The following is an 18911-nucleotide window of genomic DNA, read 5'->3' as shown; positions in this document are numbered from 1 at the left end:
TTTTTCATTATTTCAAGTATCTCGTGCACTACACAGGTGGGTTATTTCACAAGCAACTGAATAGTAGTTCTGACAACAGTTAAGTGATCTTATTGTTGGCTGAGGAGCAGTGGTGTTTTGATGTTCATTGGTCAGCTTCAATAACAGTTAATTATGCGGCAATTCTATCAGGAAACTTTTTTTTTTTCTTGTTCTTCCTGTTTCTCTTTTGTGATGCATTATAGCTCCAAACTCTCTTGTAATTTTTTCTTCCTCTACTTTTAAAATGTATGAAAGAGAAAAAAAAAAGACTAGTTAAAAGATGTCTCTAATATTACAAATAGGTGGTATAATTGATGGCCAGTTGTGAAACTCAACTTCTGTGTGCAGTCTTTACTCAGGGAATGCTTACATGCTTCGAGGCGGCACAACTGTACATGGTCTTTTCCAGATGATTTCTCATTCCTAAAGCTCTTAACAAGTGAGTGATTTTCAGAACACACCTGGCACATGCACCATCTTGCAACAACTGGATTTTTTTGAAAGATCACATGTTCTGTCCACAAGAGTCAGTAGCAGCCTTCAAAGTACAACTGGTGATGAGAGATAAAAGACTTGAGGCTCCTCTGTTTAAAAGAGAAGAAGCTGAAAGAAAATTATAGCCATCCCCAAGTGTGGAAAAGGGTCTTATGGAAAGATTTATAGACCCTTGTTCCCCAAGGCCAGTTCGTTTCCTAATGGGATTTTGTGTTCTCAGACAGGGAGGGATGGTGACAAATGTTGACGGCACTTAATAATAATAGTGAAGATGGCAATAATAATGAAGAATACAAATGCAGTTGTAAAAACAGAGGCAGCTCGATGCAAAGCCAGTTATCTTGACACCCAGAATGACTTTGTCTGTAAGTTGAAAATATAATAGAAATAAAGATCGTTTCTGTTTTGCTAACCATAGGTAAGGTAGTTCTTAGGATCCTCCTCTATTACCAGCACATGGTGGACATAGCAATAGCTTTTGATAATACGAGGGTCCAAGAGACTAAATACAATTATAATTTAACATCGGATTCACTCAAATTGTCATGATACTTACAAATGGAGAGGGTTTGCCCAAGAGAGATGTGGTTTCTTCTGTGTGCTCACAGACCTGAGTAATTGGCAATAAGGGTTCCAGCTTCCTACTCCAGTGTTCTTTCTCCAATTAAACCTTGGTTTCAAAGAAAGAGCTGTTAACAGATTATTTAAAGCATTAAATCTATTTTTTTAAACCCTGGATTTCATGGCTTGGGAAAGTGATAGTTCACCCTTGAAGGCAAATAAAGTAAATGATTGTAGCGTGTTGCCTGATGTGTTTGCCAGTCTTCTTGATCGATGCTAGTGTCAAGAGGATCAGGATAGTTCAGAGGGAAAACTTACTTGCTTTTTGAAAAAAAGAAAAGAAAAAACCTTACTGTACTAGTGAGGTGAGTAGCCAGGATCTAATGTGGTATTGATTGGACGAATGTTAGAAGCAGTTGATACAGACATACAGCCCCAGGGGTGAAGTGTTTTTACCACTCGTTTGCTTTGGATGCTGCTCACAAGCTGTCCCTTAGAGGGATATTCAGTTTCCCAGTGACATAGAAAACTTTCTTCCTTGACACTAGTGTTATAAAATGGTGTTAGTATGTTCAGAACTCTGTTTTAAACTGATAGATCTTCTTTAATGTTAATAGGTGCAGTATAAAGAGGGCTAGATTAGAAGTCACAAAGCTTGGTCGTAATCCACCTAAATATTACCCATGCTTATACTCAGTCACGTCACTCATGTCTGACTCTCTGCAACCCCATGGACTGTAGTCCTCAGGCTCCTCTGTCCATGGGATTCCCCAGGCAAGAACACTGGAGTGGGTTGCCTTGCCCTCCTCCAGGGAATCTTCCCAACCCAACAATCAAACCCATATCTCCTGCATTGCAGGCAGGTTCTTTACCCATCCAGCCACCTGGAAAGTCCAGAGTGACCCGCTGGTCACTTCATTTTATTGTGCTTCAGTTTCATCACCAGTAAATGGAGATTAAAAATGTGTTCTGCTATTTTAGTCAACTCTGGCTGCCATAATATACCATAGACTGTGTAGCTTCAACAACAGAAATTTTTTTTAATATTTTTATTTATGGAAGCTGGGAAGTCAGCTGGTAAGATCAAGGTGCTGGTCAATTTGGCTTCTCTGTGAGGGTTGTTTTCTTAGCTTGCAGCTGGTCACCTTCTCACTGTATCTTGACATAGGAGAAGCGAGGGAGGAGCAAGTTCTGTGGTGTCTTGTCTAAATAAGGGCACTAATCCCATCCTGAGAGCCCACCCTCATGACCTCATCTAACCTGATTACTCCCAAAGACTATCTCCAAATACCATCACATGGGGGTTAGGACTTCAACATAGAATTTTTTTGGGGGGAAACACATTTAGTCCATACCAGTACTTGCCTTTCTCATGGCAGAACAAATGAAATAAAGACCATGATAGATCTACACAAAGATCCATTAAGAGGCTAGAGTTATTGACTGAATTTTCCAATCTTATTTTCATATACCTTTCTGTATAATAAGGTTTTGTTCTTTTAGCATGTTTATTTTGTAAAAGTTATTAATGTAAAACCAAATGAAGATTAAAACTCTGTTGTTTTTAGCCTTTTGACAATTCATTGTTGCATTGCTGCATCTGCTGCTGCTAAGTCACTTCAGTGGTGTTCGACTGTGTGTGACCCCATAGACGGCAGCCCACCAGGCTCCCCCGTCCCTGGGATTCTCCAGGCAAGAACACTGGAGTGGCTTGCCATTTCCTTCTCCAATGCATGAAAGTGAAAAGTGAAAGGGAAGTCGCTCAGTCATGGCCGACTCTTAGCGACCCCATGGACTGCAGCCCACCAGGCTCCTCCATCCATGGGATTTTCCAGGCAAGAGTACTGGAGTGGGGTGCCATTGCCTTCTCCAACTGTTGCAATAACCTTGTTAAATTTAAGTGTTATTTTGTAACTTTTAATACTTATTTCCTAGCTTAACTTTTACCTTACCTTTTATTGACATAGCTCTCACAATACATTACCTATTAATGGGAATTGATAAGAGTGTGTTCATAGGATGAAGAACATTGTCTAGAATGGATGTTGAATGTCATTTTTCTTTAAAATCAAATGTTTATTTGAAAGTTGAGTTTGATTAGTTTCTTATCATAGAGAAACTAAATAAGGTTTTTTTTCTCAGTTTTGTTGGGATATAATTGTTATAAAACATATCAGTTTAAGGTTCATAACATAGTGATTTGATATATGTATATATTGTGAAATGATTGCTATGATAAATTTAGTTGATATACATCATGAATGATGTAGTCTTTTAAAAGTGTATTACATATGTGTTTTCTTCTTTGATTAGTACTCATCCTTGACACAGTCTGAATATTTGTGCAAAGAAAAGATAATCTTTATTGGAGGGTATGTGTTTTTTTCCTAAACAAAACAGAAATTTGTGAAAATAAAGTAGCAATATGTCTAAAACATGTCTAAAATAATTTACTTATACCATATTCTCTGCCTTTCTCCTGAAGAAAGGTGTATATAATTCTCCCACCTTTTTATTTTTATTGTTTTAAAGATCAAGTTGAAATTTTGTTCAAAAATATAGTTGCCCATTAGAAAAGATGAAAATTCTGGGTTCTGATTACCTAAGAGGAAATCTGCTCCAAGCATAAGGAACAATGGCAGATTTTATGAGTCCTGTCGTGTGACCTACATTGACAGGTGTTCTTGTTTGAAGCAACAACACTTCTAGGACTTAACTTCTAGGAGTTGTAAACATGCGGTTTTTCTTACTTGTCTTGGACAAGAATAATCCTCCATAGAAAATCCATTACAAAATGGTTTTGCATAGCCATTTAATGTTGAAGATTGCATTGCAAATCTTGGTAGGCCCATTGTTTTGGTAGTAAAGATATATCTTGTTTTAGGCAATAGAGGCATTTATGATCTATTGTAAAAAGTAGTTGCAACTAAGTATTGATTAGCTGCCATTATAACAGCCATGGGCTAGGATTTTTTACTTTATTATATCAACTTAACATTAGCACTTCTACATGAGGTTCAGTGCCCTCACTGAGCAAACTAATGCTTAAGTGATCTTCCCAAAACATATACTAATGAGCAATAGAATTTGAGATTCTTCAGCCTATACTTTTGTCATTGTGGAACAGATTATTTAAAGAAACTTCATGTCTAGTGTGCCTTGCTTAGTACCTCAGCTAAACACGTGCTTAGGGCATAAGCAAGAAGAAGCACACAAAAAACTTTTTTTCTTAGTGAAAATTTTAATGTTCAAAAATAAGTCTTAAATTAAGGGGGACATCAGAACCTCATTGGAATTCCCTGCAGTTAGTTTTTGGCACACCTAGGGAGGGAAAAGGAAGATACATAATCTCTTCAATCCTTGGGGCCTAGTTAAGATCTTAATCTAGCTCTATTTATGGTGAAAATTTTTGTAACACACACAACCTTACCTAGTTTTATATAGTCATCTTTGACTTGTGTTTTTGGTGGGTAAATCTGATTTTAAAACAAACAAACTTAAAGTGACCTCCAGCTTGGTTCTGTTGGACTTGATAAAATCTAAGGCTGGATCAGCCTCATCTAGTAGCAGAATGGCTTTTTGAGTAGTTAACATCTAGTTGAATTTTGTCCTGGTCAGCTTTGGTTAGTGTAAGGTCTATCCACCAAAACACAATTGTACATGCTTCATGAATGTTTTTATTCACTGGTAGCCATGTTCTGTCGGAGAAGGCAATGGCACCCCACTCCAGTACTCTTGCCTGGAAAATCCCATGGACGGAGGAGCCTGGTGGGCTGCAGTCCTTGGGGTCGTGAAGAGTTGGACACGGCTGAGTGACTTCACTTTCACTTTTCACTTTTATGCATTGGAGAAGGAAATGGCAACCCACTCCAGTGTTCTTGCCTAGAGAATCCCAGGGATGGCAGAGCCTGATGGGCTGCAGTTTATGGGGTCACACAGAGTCGGACACGACTGACGAGACTTAGCAACAGCAGCAGCAGCAGCAGCAGCAGCTATGTTCTCTCAGGGGGCTTTTTTGCCAAATACTTTGAAGATTATGCTGGGTTGTTACCTCTGGATAGATCGATAAGTTTATATTTTTTCTCATGATGCAAACTCTTATGCTTTCTTAAAGTTAAGATTCTTTTAACAACATATTTTTGCATGTATAAAAAGAGAGGGCTTCCCTGATTTGGCCCTGCCAAATATATTGGATCAGAGTCTCCTCGTGTGTAGAATCCCCCTAGCTGATTCTGATGAATATTCACAGCTGTGAATATATGAGTCTTTGGCCAGTGGTTCTCAAAAGTCTGGTTGGCCCTCAGAACAGCAGCTTGTAAGAAATCCAGGTTCTTATCACTCTCCCTGACTTAGACACCCTGGGTGGGGCCTAGGAGTCTGCATTTTACCAGCTCTCCCAGTTGGTTCTCTACTGCTCATGGAAGTATGACAATCACTCTTTTTGATGATTCAGAGGTCTCCTTAGCTCTCACATTCTACAAGTCCTTGTACTGATGGCAAAAAACTTTCTGGACATGGGAATTTTCTGCCCACCATTCAATTCTTTATCCTTCTCCATCCACCTCTGTTGCTTTCAACCGTGAAAAGTTTCCATATTAAAGTTTCCATTTTAATATTCTCACTGAATGACTGTGTCTTCTACTGTAAACCCCTTCAAATGCTTGGTGAAAGAGCCAGGGTGTTAATGATAAACATTGAATAGAAAGCCTTTTGCTCTGGTTGTATTATGTTCTTTAGCATTTGCCAGTTTTCTGATGGTTAGCAACTGTGGCATTATTAACCTTGTTTATGGTTAGGAAGCTAAAAGAAGGCTGCCTCCAGGTTTGGTTCCGGCATTGGCATGATGCTTGAGACAGATGGGTCACATTTAGCATGGGGGAGTTGGAGAGATAGCCGCTGTCCTCTTGATCCTAATTAATGTCACTCACAGCAAATAGCTCTGGCAGAACATCTCCTCGAAGTCCAGCATAGCGTGTACTGGCCAGGCAGGATGGGGATTGCAGCTCTCTCTAAGGAAACCTCTTTTTTGGCTCCAAAATGGTTTCCAGAACTATCAAAATATTACCATTTGCAGACACTTTTCATGGCTGAAGAGAGCAACTTGGAGAGGAGAGGGAGTGCTCCGTGGACCCCCGGAGAAATGTCTGCGGCTGGGCATCGTGCTGCATCCCCTTTCAGTTGTGTGACTCACCGCAGGGTCTGGGAAGTGGAAGACACTGGGCAGAGTGAAGGGTACCTCTCACAGGCCTCTGTACTTGTCCACCGGCTCTTCTTTGTGGGTCACGAATAGCAATGTGGACCTCGTGCTGCAAATTTCAAGGAAACTTGCAGGGGTGGTGGGTTGGTGGGCCACCTGCTGCTCATTAGAGGTCCCGTCTGGCTCTTTTCCTGGAGGGTGAGTGGTAGATTGCTGACACCTGTTTTCCCATCCAGCCTCGGGATATGAAGTATGCATTAGGAATGCCTGAAAGTGCTTCCTTGTGTCTGAGTCTGTGGAGCTTGGTGCCGCTTGGAGGGGAGGGGGTAGTGGATTCAGTGAAGGGAGGGGAGCTGAGAAGAGCAAGGGGAGAAACTGCAGTGTGAATGGAACTGGGATTCTCATCCTCATGGAGTGGCTTCTGATTGTGCTCCAGGGTGTCCTCCATGTGGCCGTGATAAACGTAGTCACCCACTGAGCAACGAAGATGTGTCCTGATCGTGAGAAGACCTCAGAAGTTTCTCAAGTGACATGAGCATGTAGTTTAAACTATGAGCATATTAGAAATGGGAGAAAAATAATGCCTTCTTCCAACCAAATTGATCAACATTAAGTTATTTTAAACTAATGACAACCCTATGGGCTATATCCCACCAGGCTTCCCCATCCCTGGGATTCTCCAGGCAAGAACACTGGAGTGGGCTACCATTTCCTTCTCCAATGCATGAAAGTGAAAAGTGAAAGTGAAGTTGCTCAGTCATGTCCGACTTTAGCGACCCCATGGACTGCAGCCTACCAGGCTCCTCCGTCCATGGGATTTTCCAGGCAAAAGTACTGGAGTGGGGTGCCATTGCCTTCTCCAAACTGGGCCTCAAATGTGTACAATTCAGGTGTCTGGATGGCATGATCACTTTCTCTGCACAGTTCTGTCCATCTGTTTTCTCCTCCCACTGTTACCTACCAGAAAGTCTCATAAAAACAGATAGCATTGAAACATGTGTATTATCATATGTGAAATAGATCACCACTCCAGGTTCAATGCATGAGACAGGGTACTCAGGGCCAGTGGCCTGGGATGACCCTGAGAGATGGGATGGGGAGGGAGGTGGGAATGGGGTTCAGGATGGGGAACACATGTATAGCCATGGCTGATTCATGTCCATGTATGGCAAAAACCACTACAATATTGTAAAGTAATTAGCCTAGCCTCCAATTAAAATAAATAAATTAAAAAAAAACAAAACAGATGGTGGACCAGAGGGCCTAATGTCACAGAGAAAGAGCGCCTGTTGTATGCAGTGAGTGTTGCTGAGTATGAGGGCATAACGAGAAGCACAAGGCAGAGGCTCCAATCCCAGCTTTTTCAAGTGCTGGCAGGTTACTGGAAAGAAAAAACATCTACATCAGAGGTAGCATGATTCCATAGCAGATCTTCTAAGCAAACAGATGATCCACATTTTCAGTGGGTTTGGGAAAGGAAGAGAACTTTGAGTTGGTGGGTCAAGGAGGATGTGGAACTTATTCTGGGTACTAAGGAATGAAGAGAATGTGTTGAGAGTGGGGTGTGTATATGATGCTCTTTCCCTGCATCACTGTACTGTGGAATTAAAGGGTGTGTTTTGTTTTAAGTGGTGGGAACATTTTCCCCTGACTCATGTGTGGGACTTGGCCAGGTCTCCTTGCAATCACTGGCCTCCATTTGTGAACTGTGGATGAACGGGGTTAGGGTTGGGTCATGGCCTTGGACCAGAGTAAAATTAACTGGCTCATAATGTGATTGAACTAATGACCTTGGCCTCATTACCACTATGTTTTAACCAGTTGAGTCAATCAAATGTTGCAGAAAGGGTAATCAAGGTATCTTTCAGAAAGCAATGCGGATGACAGTAAACATGGGAGTGGAATCAAAGCCAGGTTTCTTGCCTTATGAGGTGTGTCCCTCTTTATCCTTGAGGTTTTGCACTTGTTTCTGCATCTAATGAAACTATTGTGGACAAAACAACAAGGACACTGACTTTCCTGTGTTAGCATTTTTGAAATGAGGCAATTTGTAGTCATTTTCTAGCACAGTGTCAGACTGTTTTTGTAGGGCAAAATATGTTTGAGCAGCGATGGTGTTTCTAATTTTAGGTGTGTAGCGTCCTATGCATTTACTGATGGTGCTTTTCTCTTCTTATTTCAAGTCTGAACAGCCCAGTCCTGCCAGCTCCAGCTCCAGCTCCAGCTTCACACCATCCCAGACCAGGCAACAAGGTATCCACATCTCCCAGGCCAGCTCGGAAACATTTTTCTCATAAAACATCTTAATGACTTGATTTATGGCCTATTTTCTACTGTTTTATTATTTGAATGATAACTTGGCTTTTATGCAGTTGTATTTATTTCCCCTAGGAATGCACTTGAGTATTGTTCTGATGTATGAGGCCAGCCTCTAGAAATTCCCCTTTTTCCAGTCCCTGCCATCAGAGTCCCATTTTACAAAAGGATTATAGACACAGCCCATTCCAGGGAGTTCCCAAAGGAAATACAATAGTGAAAGCTAGACTTGAGAGGCTTTGACAGAGAGAAATAGCTTTTAGTCCCCCTCCTGGACATCTTTCATTTTATTATTTTTCTACAGATTAATAGACTTTTTTCTGTGGTGAGTCTTAATTTGCTGTCTTTAGAATATATTTTCTTCTACTCAAACTCAAAATAAATTTAAACTGAAACATTAACTAAATATATGTTCCATTTTTCATGTGTGGAAACTCTACAAACACAGGCCCGTTTTTCAAATTTTTTTTTTAAACAGGGAAACAGATTATATCAAGAAATAATCTGTTTCTGGGCATCACGTTGCACATTACCTTTTTTGATTGACTGCATTGAATTCCTGATGGCCTTGCATGTTTTGAAAAGGATTAAATTGTTGTGTGCGTTTAGGCTAAGGCTAAGCTTCCAGGAAAAAAGTAAAAGACACTGTTCGTTTTGGCTGTTTAGAGTTCTTGTTCCACTGACTTCCCAAGATAAAAGCCCATTACAAAAGCAGAGAAATTTGGAGTTTGCAGAATGTGAGATTACACAGAGTCAACACTTATTTTAGAAGTAAGGCAATGATAGCTCAGATAGTCCTATCACAGATTAGCCTTTAGGAATTGGCTAATCTAGGATGAAAGTGCCTCTCTCACTCTCTCCATTGTCCTTACAATCTCTTCTGTTAAGATTAGAAATACCTATTTTGATTTCATTACATTTATAGTAGTGTGATGAAAATAAGCCACATTAATGCATTTTTCTGTGAATTTAATTTTTTTTTACATTCTAGAATAAAATTAGTTCTGCCTTGACGTTTCTCTCCCATCTAATACTGGATACTGTTTTGAATGTTCTGGGCACTGTTTTATTACATGGTCTTATTTAGGTAAATTCATGCCAATATTTTGCCAGGAAATTCTTAAAAAGTATAAATTGGCTACACAAAAATAACAAAAAAATAAAATTGGCTACACAAAATTGTTGCAACAAGACCTTGTGTCCAAGATCAATATGAAGATCAGAAATAGGACATTGCACCATGGAATTGAAATACTTTATAATCTGAACTTGACTGAAATGCTTGCTTGACCTGAAATTGACCTTGAAATAAAAGGAACAGCTAAACCTTAATAGATCAAAAACTACCACACAAAGGCCGCCTTGCTAAGAACAAGTTACAACCATGGTGATTTATTAGTCTCAACTTTTCAATACATGGATTAACCTAACAAAACATTCAATTTACTAACAGATCTTTCTGTTTCTTTTTAGGTGTGATTTTTCTTAGGCAAGAAAAATGCATAGGAAAAAAATTCCTAGGAAATAGAGATTTTGTAAAGAACATTTTGGGGCATGTGTTATGAAAGCAGTAGTATTTGGGGAGAGGTTGCATTCCAGAAACTACCAGATTTATCATGTAAATTGTATAACTGTATCTGATGATGGTAATTTTTAAGCAATGTTCTGTGCTGGTGAGTTATCCCCCTATGTCGGCTATGGCTAAGTGTATTTGATTGCCTGTGGTTCATTCTCATTGTTCAGGTCCTTTAAGGTCTATAATGAAAGATCTGCATTCTGATGACAACGAGGAGGAATCAGATGAAGCAGAGGATAATGACAATGACTCCGAAATGGAGAGACCTGTAAATAGAGGCGGCAGCCGAAGTCGCAGGTGAGTGTCTTGGTAGAGATGAGGTTCCCTGGGATGGAATCATACCTTTTCACTGGATCTAAGAGTATAGCCACAGCAAAAATGTGAAACACCAAAAACGATGGCAAATAAATAGTCACATTCATTTTTTTTTAAAGTATTTTGAATTTGTTTCATTTATTTTTATTAAAGTATAGCTGACTTACTCTATTATGTTAGTTTCAGGTGTACAGCATAGTAATTCGATAGTATAGTGTGTGTGTATTTTTAACTGGAGGGTGCTTGCTTTATCCTGTTGTGTTAGTTTCTGCTATACAACAACACAAATTAGCCGTAACTCTCTCTCTCGGTCATCAGGGAGTGTCAGACTGGGTTTCCTGTGTTACGTAGCAGCTTCCCACTATTTAACACCCCCATGCTGTGTCCTCAAGTCGGTCCACTACATCTGCATCTTTATTCCTGCCCTGCATATAGGTTCATCAGTACCGTCTTTCTAGATTCCCTTTATAGATGTTAATACACGATATTTGTATATAATATAAACTATTTTTATAGATTATACGCCGTACAAAGTTTAAGTTGGGGCACCTTGGCATGCTTACACTCACCGTTCCCCAGGGAACTATTTTATCCCTTGTTCTCAGAAAGGAGAGGTTTTTCCTCTATAAATTTTACAGAGAAAAAGTCCTATTGGAAGCTTTTGCTCTTCAAAGTAAATGCCATGGTGGCTGGACCGGCGGCTGAAATGAACTCTGCTTTCATTTGAAGAATTTGTGTAGCTTCGTTGCTGTAGGTATTCATAACTCAGAATTTGAGGAAATGTGTTCGCTGTTTGTAGTTAGAAATGCATGATTGATTTCAATGAATTATGTGTGACCTAATTAAAACTGGGATCACCTGTGTGTTTTCCAGAAACTAAATTCCTTTTAAGTGCGCTGTTACTTAAGTAGCTTTAATGCAGCGAGGCATACTTCTGCATTGGAAAGATGCTAATTCATGTCACTTATAATTAATAGTCAACTTGAAATTGCCTCGAGAATTTTATTTATCATGAGCAAAACAAATAGCTGTGCTTACTTTAATGGGTTTTGAGTAGGAAAAAATATGAATCTATTTGAACTTAAAATCCAATTACATTGATAATATATTGCATTAAGTCTTTTCTCATTATCCATTACTGGGTAGCAGGCCCTAAAATTCCCCACAATGATGTGATCTTAACCCAAACTGGACAGACCATGTGTTTGTTAATTGGTAATTCCTTCGTGTCCTTGGAGAAGAGTCTCCTTAGAATATATACCCTGTCCCATCTCTCAGTGGTTCTTCCTTATGGCTGTACTCAATTCCTTTTTCTCTACTCATCTCCCAAAATCACCCATCTGTATTCCTTTTAAATAAGAGAGACATAAGGAACCTTATGGTCTTGGCCTTATAATGTTTCCCTTTACAAGTTTTAATCTAACAAGAAGGAAACTGATGGGGCAAAAAAAAAAAACCTAAAAATGAACTGACACTTGTAGGCTAGGAGCATCTTTATAACAATTGAAATCCTGACCACTGACTGCTTTTACATTTAGCTGGTGAAAAAATGCATAACCAGTTTAGACATCTCCCAACTTAGTATGTAGAAGATCTAGACACTCTGTGATGGGCTGTGGCCTGTTCCCTCTTTGCCTTGTCCCCTGAGTCAACATGGGTCAGATCATACATGTTTGTGAGTTGACTGATGTGTGATGCATGTTGTTTGCAAGGCTCTCCCTCCCTCCTGACATATGCTGTTGGCACAGCCCCCGCCCGGGTAACATTTGATCTTCATGGCACTTGTGAAGTCTCAACTGTTTAATCAGTTTAAATACTCAGCCTTCCACTTCAGTCAAGAAGCATTTTAAAGCAGCGCTTCAACTGAACACTTCATTAATGTAATTTAGTTAAGAAAAACAAGTTCCGTCAGTTTTTTCCTAAAAGGATGTCCCAGTGTATCCTTTTCATTTCCTATCTCGTATCTTGTCTATCTGAATGTATTATAGGGCTGGAATGTGATTGCCTATTCAGAACGACAGAAAAACTATCCGATTTCTAAAGCATTTTCTGTTTCTGAGAAGAATATTGTATTAGGTTACTATATAAGCGAAGCGAGGGAGCAAGCCCTGAAGGACATTTCTAAAAGAGTGCACACATTCAGCAGAGTAAATAAAGACGTATCTCCTATTCTCGCTGAAAGAAAATTCCATTTTCAATGGAAAGGAAAAAAAAAGGAGGTGATATTTTTATTGTCTTTCATTGTTGAAAGACACTGTATTTTTCTAAAGCAGTTTTCCCAAACACACTGTCTTTTCCTGTTCAGTGGTGTATTTCCAGGGAATTGCATCAGAACTAGGGTCAACTTTGCATCATGACACAGTGGAAATGATTGGTGATGGGTCTGTCATGTTGAGCTTCACACCTCCCACCCTCAGACGTCACTCTGCACTGTCAGTCCTGCAGGGCTGTGGTCCACATTCTTCTTAGCAGTTACTTCCTTTCCTGCACCCTGTATTTTAGCTGTACTTGTAAAATTTTCACCTGTAACAAATAGGCAGAAGGAAAGGAAGGGCAAAAAGGGTAGTAACCTGTGAACTGTCTGATTTTGCTGAACTTCCAGCTTGGGTGACATGCTTATGACAGTAGGTGGATGGATCTGGAACAGGGAGATAAATGAATAAATGAAGGCAGCAAAATATACTGGCCGAGTACCAGGACTGTGAGTCACGTTGCTTGGATTTGAATCCTAGAACCAGCACTCTTACCTCTGTGACGCTATGTGAGTGATCCAGTTTGTCTCAGTTTCCTTATCTATGAAATGGAGATTATTAAATGAGAAGGAGCAAGTCAAACGTTTAACCCCTTTCTAGATACAAAGTAAACGCCGGCATGTAGTAGCAATTGTATGAGTTAAAACAAGTTCCCGAAGATGAGTGTTTGGATGCCTTGCTCTCTACCCCTAATTCTTTGGATATTTCAAGAATTGTCTGTAACGCTGCGACTGACTTCTCTGTTCCTTTTCAGAGTTAGCTTAAGTGATGGCAGTGATAGTGAAAGCAGTTCTGCTTCCTCACCCCTACATCATGAACCCCCGCCACCCTTATTAAAAACCAACAACAACCAGGTAAGCTTCTGGGTCTGCACTTCTCACGATTCTGCAGAACTCAAAGTATGCCAGGCATTTTACCCCTTAAATTTTAAACAAAGTCCCTCTTGACAGCAAATAGCTGGGAACCTACAACCTTAGGACTAAACATATAGGGTAAAAGGACTTAAGTTGTCACAAAAGTATGGTATTGGATGAGTTAGTTAAATGTCAATAGATGCAGGACAGGATGGTGACAAAAAGTGTTACCCATTTACTCCTGATTTCTGTGTATTTCCCCGTCAATTGGGAAGAATATGACCTTTGGAGCTGTATAAAGCCTGGTTCTCTGTTTTACTGATTTATAGTAGTTTATTGGTACAAAAAGTTTTTTTAATTTAGCCTCAGTTTTCTCATCTGTAAACGAGGATATTAATGTCTACCTTACTGGCTACTGGGAGGGTAACAAAAAAGTGTGTGTAAAGAGCATGAAGCATGGTTCATACCTCTTGGCAAACAGTTGATGATATATGTTTAGTACAGGTGCTCTGCCTCTGTGCTTATCCAGGGAAAAAGGATTATCACTTGGGATTGTAAGGAATCATTTATAAACTATAGAGTAAACAATGGTCATTATCATTGTTGTTATAAGTCCAGCTAAAGGAAAGCTTATTAATTTGATAATCAGAGTAAAGAATATAGTTATTTGGATAGGTCTAGGCAGAGCTTGCAAAGCTGTGATGAAGAGCTTTCGTTAAACGAATGATTATTTTAAACACTTGATAAAATAAGCTGTTTTCAAGTATTGTAAAAAAAAACCTCATTATGCATCAGGTTGATTCTCTATTACCATGTTATTCTTTTTTCCTTATTTAGACAGATTCCATGAGACCTCACAATAATTGCTTAATTCAAGTTACCGTATGAACGTTAACTTGAAAATGTGGTTTGTAAAAGTATTCTGTTTCACAGGTGTCCTACCTGTTGTTTTAAATGGCCTTGTCTTTGAAATCTGTGATCTTTCTTTAATGGGGAAAATGTGATTTTTATAGCCGAAGACTTTTTCATTTCAAATTTCATATAAAGCAAAAATCTCTTAAAATTTAAAATTCCTCATCTAATTGATCTACAACTTAAAGCCTCCATTATTAAGTAGGAATGTCATCAGTGTTCTTTACCTCACCAGTTGCAGTCCAACTGCAGTTTCTTTGTGTCCTGCATGTGACTGCAGGCCCAGCCTCGTCACCCGTTACAGGCTGTCCGGCAAGGAGTTGTACTTTCTTCTTCCTTATCCTGACTCCGCACAGTCCATGTGTCTCCCTGCCTCCAGGGCCAGCCATACCCATGACCCAGCCAGCCGTCACCTCAAGTGTGGCTGCCCAGTACTCCAAAGTCAAGCATGGCTGGGGAGAGCGAGGACCACGGGCGTAGCCATCATTGCCAGTCAGTGGAGAAGGGCCCTAGGCTGGCTGACTGGATAACTTGGAGGATTCTTTTGTAATTGTGTGCTTCAGTATAAGCTGTCAATAGAAGAGCATTTGGACCTTGAAATATATTTTTATATCCAATTTCAACCTATGTAGGCCTGATTTCTGCTTCCAGTGGGTGGTGTGTTGAAATTGGGATTCTTCCTGGGCGGTGACGGTGGCCTTGGCAGGGCCAGGAGTGCAGGGCATTATAGGCTGTGCTTTTGTGCCCTGTGGTAGTCTCCTTCAGCATTGTTCCCAGGTGGAGTGAAGACTATGCTTGCTAAATAAATGCAGCTTCAGCAAGCCACCATCTCGCCTTGCAGACAGAACTGCCCCAGTCTCTTCCTGGACCTGCTGCAGTCTTGACATGACCCTGGTTTCAGGGAAAGGTTTAGATTCTTTGTCAGACTTTTTTTTTTATTGACTGTCTGGCAGGATGAAAAAAAAGCAAAACAAAATTGAAATGGTACCATCTATCTAGAAAGGGTAAAATTTGCTTTATCCGATTAAATAGCATACCACTGGTTTCTTGGCATATGTTTATTTGACAAATGTAGCTTCACACATGTGAGTCATCAATCTGTCAGGAATACTCAGTTATATGTCACTTTCTCCATACACCTATAAGCATAATAAGGGGGTCCATATGCTTTCAGTTTTAACTAGTTTAGGGTAGGAAATATATGTACCCCAAGGGTGCTTTTTCCTCTGGACCTGTGTCTTAGAACTGGAGTGTGTTTAGTCGTGTGTGTGTGTGTGTGTTTGTGAGTGTGATAGTGATGATAATGAGATGATCTGAAATTTCACATGAAATAAGCGAAAACATACCAGGAAGGCCAAACTATGAAACGGGCAGACTCTTGAGTCTTCTTCTTTCATATCCCTTGACTATTCTCTCTGTGTAGGTTGATAATAGTCTCAAAGTTTCTATAAATTACCAGGCAAAGCTATGGTTTCCTTTTTCTCAATTTTCTAGGGACTGGGGAAGAGGGAAAGTGCTCATTGAGTCAGACATTTCTAATTCTTGGAAAAAAAGTGAACAGAGAGAGAGAGCCATATGTCAACAAAGCAAGTAATTAACCTGAGTATTGTTAGGAGCTACTAGTGATCGTTAACATCAAAGACCCAGCGGTAGAGAATCCATCTGCTGAGTAATTGAGTTGTCAGTCCTCACAAAAGAATACAGAAAAATAATAATCTTGAAAATCTGATTCTCAAGCCAGATCCTCAGATTAAGGATAGAAGCGCAACTCATCATAGTTCTATTTTCAGAGACTATCACGTGCATACTTGGTGCCTCTCAGCAGTCTGGGTGGCTGTTTCTTCTCCCTACAGCTTAATAGAGAGGAATAATGCTGTGCCATTTTAACCGAAGTTTTTTTGTTTTTGTTTTTTAACTTCAAACTTCTTTATGTGAATTTCAAACAAAATCAAAATTCTAGATCCTTTTTGGCTGAAAGTATTGAAGGGGAGGGAGGGGCCTCAAAGGAAGGAAGCGATCCATCGGACCCAAGTTAATATTCAGAATATCATAAATCACCTATCAGCCTGCGAGGCGTGTTGAATGAAATCAAAGAGTCCATCCAGTTAAACTGGTTTGAAATCGGCCTGTGGAAGACAAGGTGCCATATTTTTCTATTCTGGAGTCGTTTCCTTAAAGATAAGAAATGATCATAAATAAAACAATTGTCTTCAGCATGGATCAGCTCTCAGAATGAGGTTTTGACAAAGCTGTTTATTTTGGAGCAGGGAGAGATCAAAGCAGGAAGATTAACTGAGCCCTCTCTGGGCAGCCACTCAGTAACTCGAGGCGGATCACTGACACCCGGGGCTTTTGTTCCTGCCTCTGCAGCTTCAGAAGAAAGAAACCAGGATTTCAGTGTCATTGGCCTCCTGTGCCGCAGCCCTTATGGAATGTGTAGGATGGGATTTCAGCGCCCTGCGTGTTCTATTTTCTGCTTTGAAGAGAAGGTGGTGGAACTCTCTCAACCTAGTTCATAACTCTGTGTGCCCCATAGAGAGTTCTCAGTCACTTGGTCCCCAGAGAACAATGACTTGGGGCAGGGAATGGCGGGGTACTCAGGGGAAGGATATGATGGGAACAAAATTCAGTTTTCTAATGCACAAGGCAGGCAGACAGGGGCTGTATTTTTCCTCTTGCCTGCATTCACAGCAGATCGGCTCTGCTTGGCCCAGCCCTGTATCTGAGTTGGCGAGGAGTGCCATCTACTGACCTACTTACTCCTAGGTCTCAGTGCTAACGAACGTTCCCCTCGAGGTCTCATTTCCAGCCAAAATAGAGAAGGGAGTTCTGAATGTAGGGGGGTGTTTGGTTTCCTTTACTAAAAGCTATTGCTTTGCCTCTGCGATTAAGTAATTTCCTTGTGTTGCCAGAAGTATTATGTTTGAAATTAGCCTGGTCACATTGGTCATCTGGTATCTTAATCTTAAAAACGAAGGAAGAAAGGCGATTCTCAGGCAAGATGCTGTTAGGAGCTCACTTCTTATACATTTTCCTAAATTCAAATGAATGTGTATTCCTTTTGAGAAGCATTTGGTCTTTTCTAGAATGTCATCCTCAGCAAGTAAAGTGCTTATTAGCAGTAGAAAATTTCATGGCTAAATGGGAACCTGGATGCTCCCTTGCTCCTAGCTCTTTTTATTTGTCTCATTTTTGTCAAAGTTCAAAAAACATTGAATGATAGGGCTGGTACCTGAACTTGGGTTTCTGAGCCCAATCAATGCTCTCTCTACAAGTTAAATTACAAAATAAATGTGGACTCATTTTAAAAATCTGTGCATTTTGGAAGTGGTAGACCTTTGAACAGAACCGTGAGACGTGTGTGTGTGTGTGTGTGTATGCTAAAGCAGAGTAAACTTCTTCAATATCTCCTTTTTTGGCATTTTTTTCCCTCAGTGTTAGCTTCAGATTGTAACTCACTTGATAATGAGAATATAATGAAAAAGACAAATTACCTTTGCCTTTATGTTTTTATATGTCTGTAAACACTCATCAATAATTTCAGTGGTTTTCACCATTTAAAGCATAATTCTCAATTTTGAAAATTCTAATTAATCAACTGTGTTTATTAAATAATAATGTATTCTCCTTTTTATTAATTAGAAATGTAACTCCCCACCGTCTGAACAGTATGCAAAACTGCTGTTCATAACCTGAGCTATAATTGGTTCAGATCAAAGGAAAGGCACTGGGGATTTTATCCTGGGTAAACACATTATTTCTTAGAATACAGAAAATGGTCCTGGCTCTCTGATTTCTTGAGTAGGAGGATTCCAAGTTGGGAGCAGCCAGCGTGGCAGCCACCTTCACTTCCAAACCTTCCTCAATTTAGTAGACAGGAGTACTTTTTAGAATCTGAGAGGCAGGTACTAGAAAGGGTATTTGAGTGTTTGTCTTATCCTTACTGCACTGAACACGGGTAGTCATGTTGAAACAACAGGATGAATAAGAAAAATTTCTTGCCAGAGGGGACTGTAATCTACTACAGCTCAGCTGCTGTGCATATGTGGGAGAGTGTTGTCACTAAAGAGAAGCAGCCTTGGAAGCATAGATCAATTTCCTTATCGTCACTTTTTTTTTTTAAAGTTCTATTGCCCTGACTCAGCATTTCAGATATAAGTAGTTTATTTTCTGAGAGAAAGTCAGATTAGAGGAGAAGAACTAAAATGTGAGGAGGAAAAATGCTCTTTGGAAAGTGATGTTATGCATTTCATTCATAGCGCCTTTTGTTTCTGTGGCAGGTTAGCCAAGCAGTGCTAGCAATCAAACTTAACTGTTTTCTCTTTGATCCCTAGATTCTTGAAGTGAAAAGTCCAATAAAGCAAAGCAAATCAGATAAGCAAATAAAGAATGGCGAATGTGACAAGGTAGGT

The 18911-nt window shown here is 39.9% G+C and overlaps 1 protein-coding gene across 2 annotated transcripts in view; it reads left to right on the top strand.

Moving 5' to 3' along the window:
* The window catches only part of MLLT3 (MLLT3 super elongation complex subunit), a 289781-nt gene that overhangs the window by 257076 nt on the left and 13794 nt on the right, over window positions 1-18911 (top strand). For both annotated transcript variants that reach the window (XM_070375956.1, XM_070375957.1), the window contains exons 6-9: window positions 8458-8527; window positions 10334-10463; window positions 13488-13587; window positions 18834-18905. In XM_070375956.1, coding sequence (XP_070232057.1) covers window positions 8458-8527; window positions 10334-10463; window positions 13488-13587; window positions 18834-18905 — 372 coding nt within the window. The remainder of the gene's footprint in view (window positions 1-8457; window positions 8528-10333; window positions 10464-13487; window positions 13588-18833; window positions 18906-18911) is intronic.

Source organism: Bos mutus, chromosome 8 (genome assembly GCF_027580195.1).
Source record: "Bos mutus isolate GX-2022 chromosome 8, NWIPB_WYAK_1.1, whole genome shotgun sequence".
NCBI classification, from domain to species: domain Eukaryota; kingdom Metazoa; phylum Chordata; class Mammalia; order Artiodactyla; family Bovidae; genus Bos; species Bos mutus.
The sequence above is the reverse complement of the archived record's forward strand: the minus strand, read 5'-3'. Positions and strand labels throughout refer to the sequence as shown.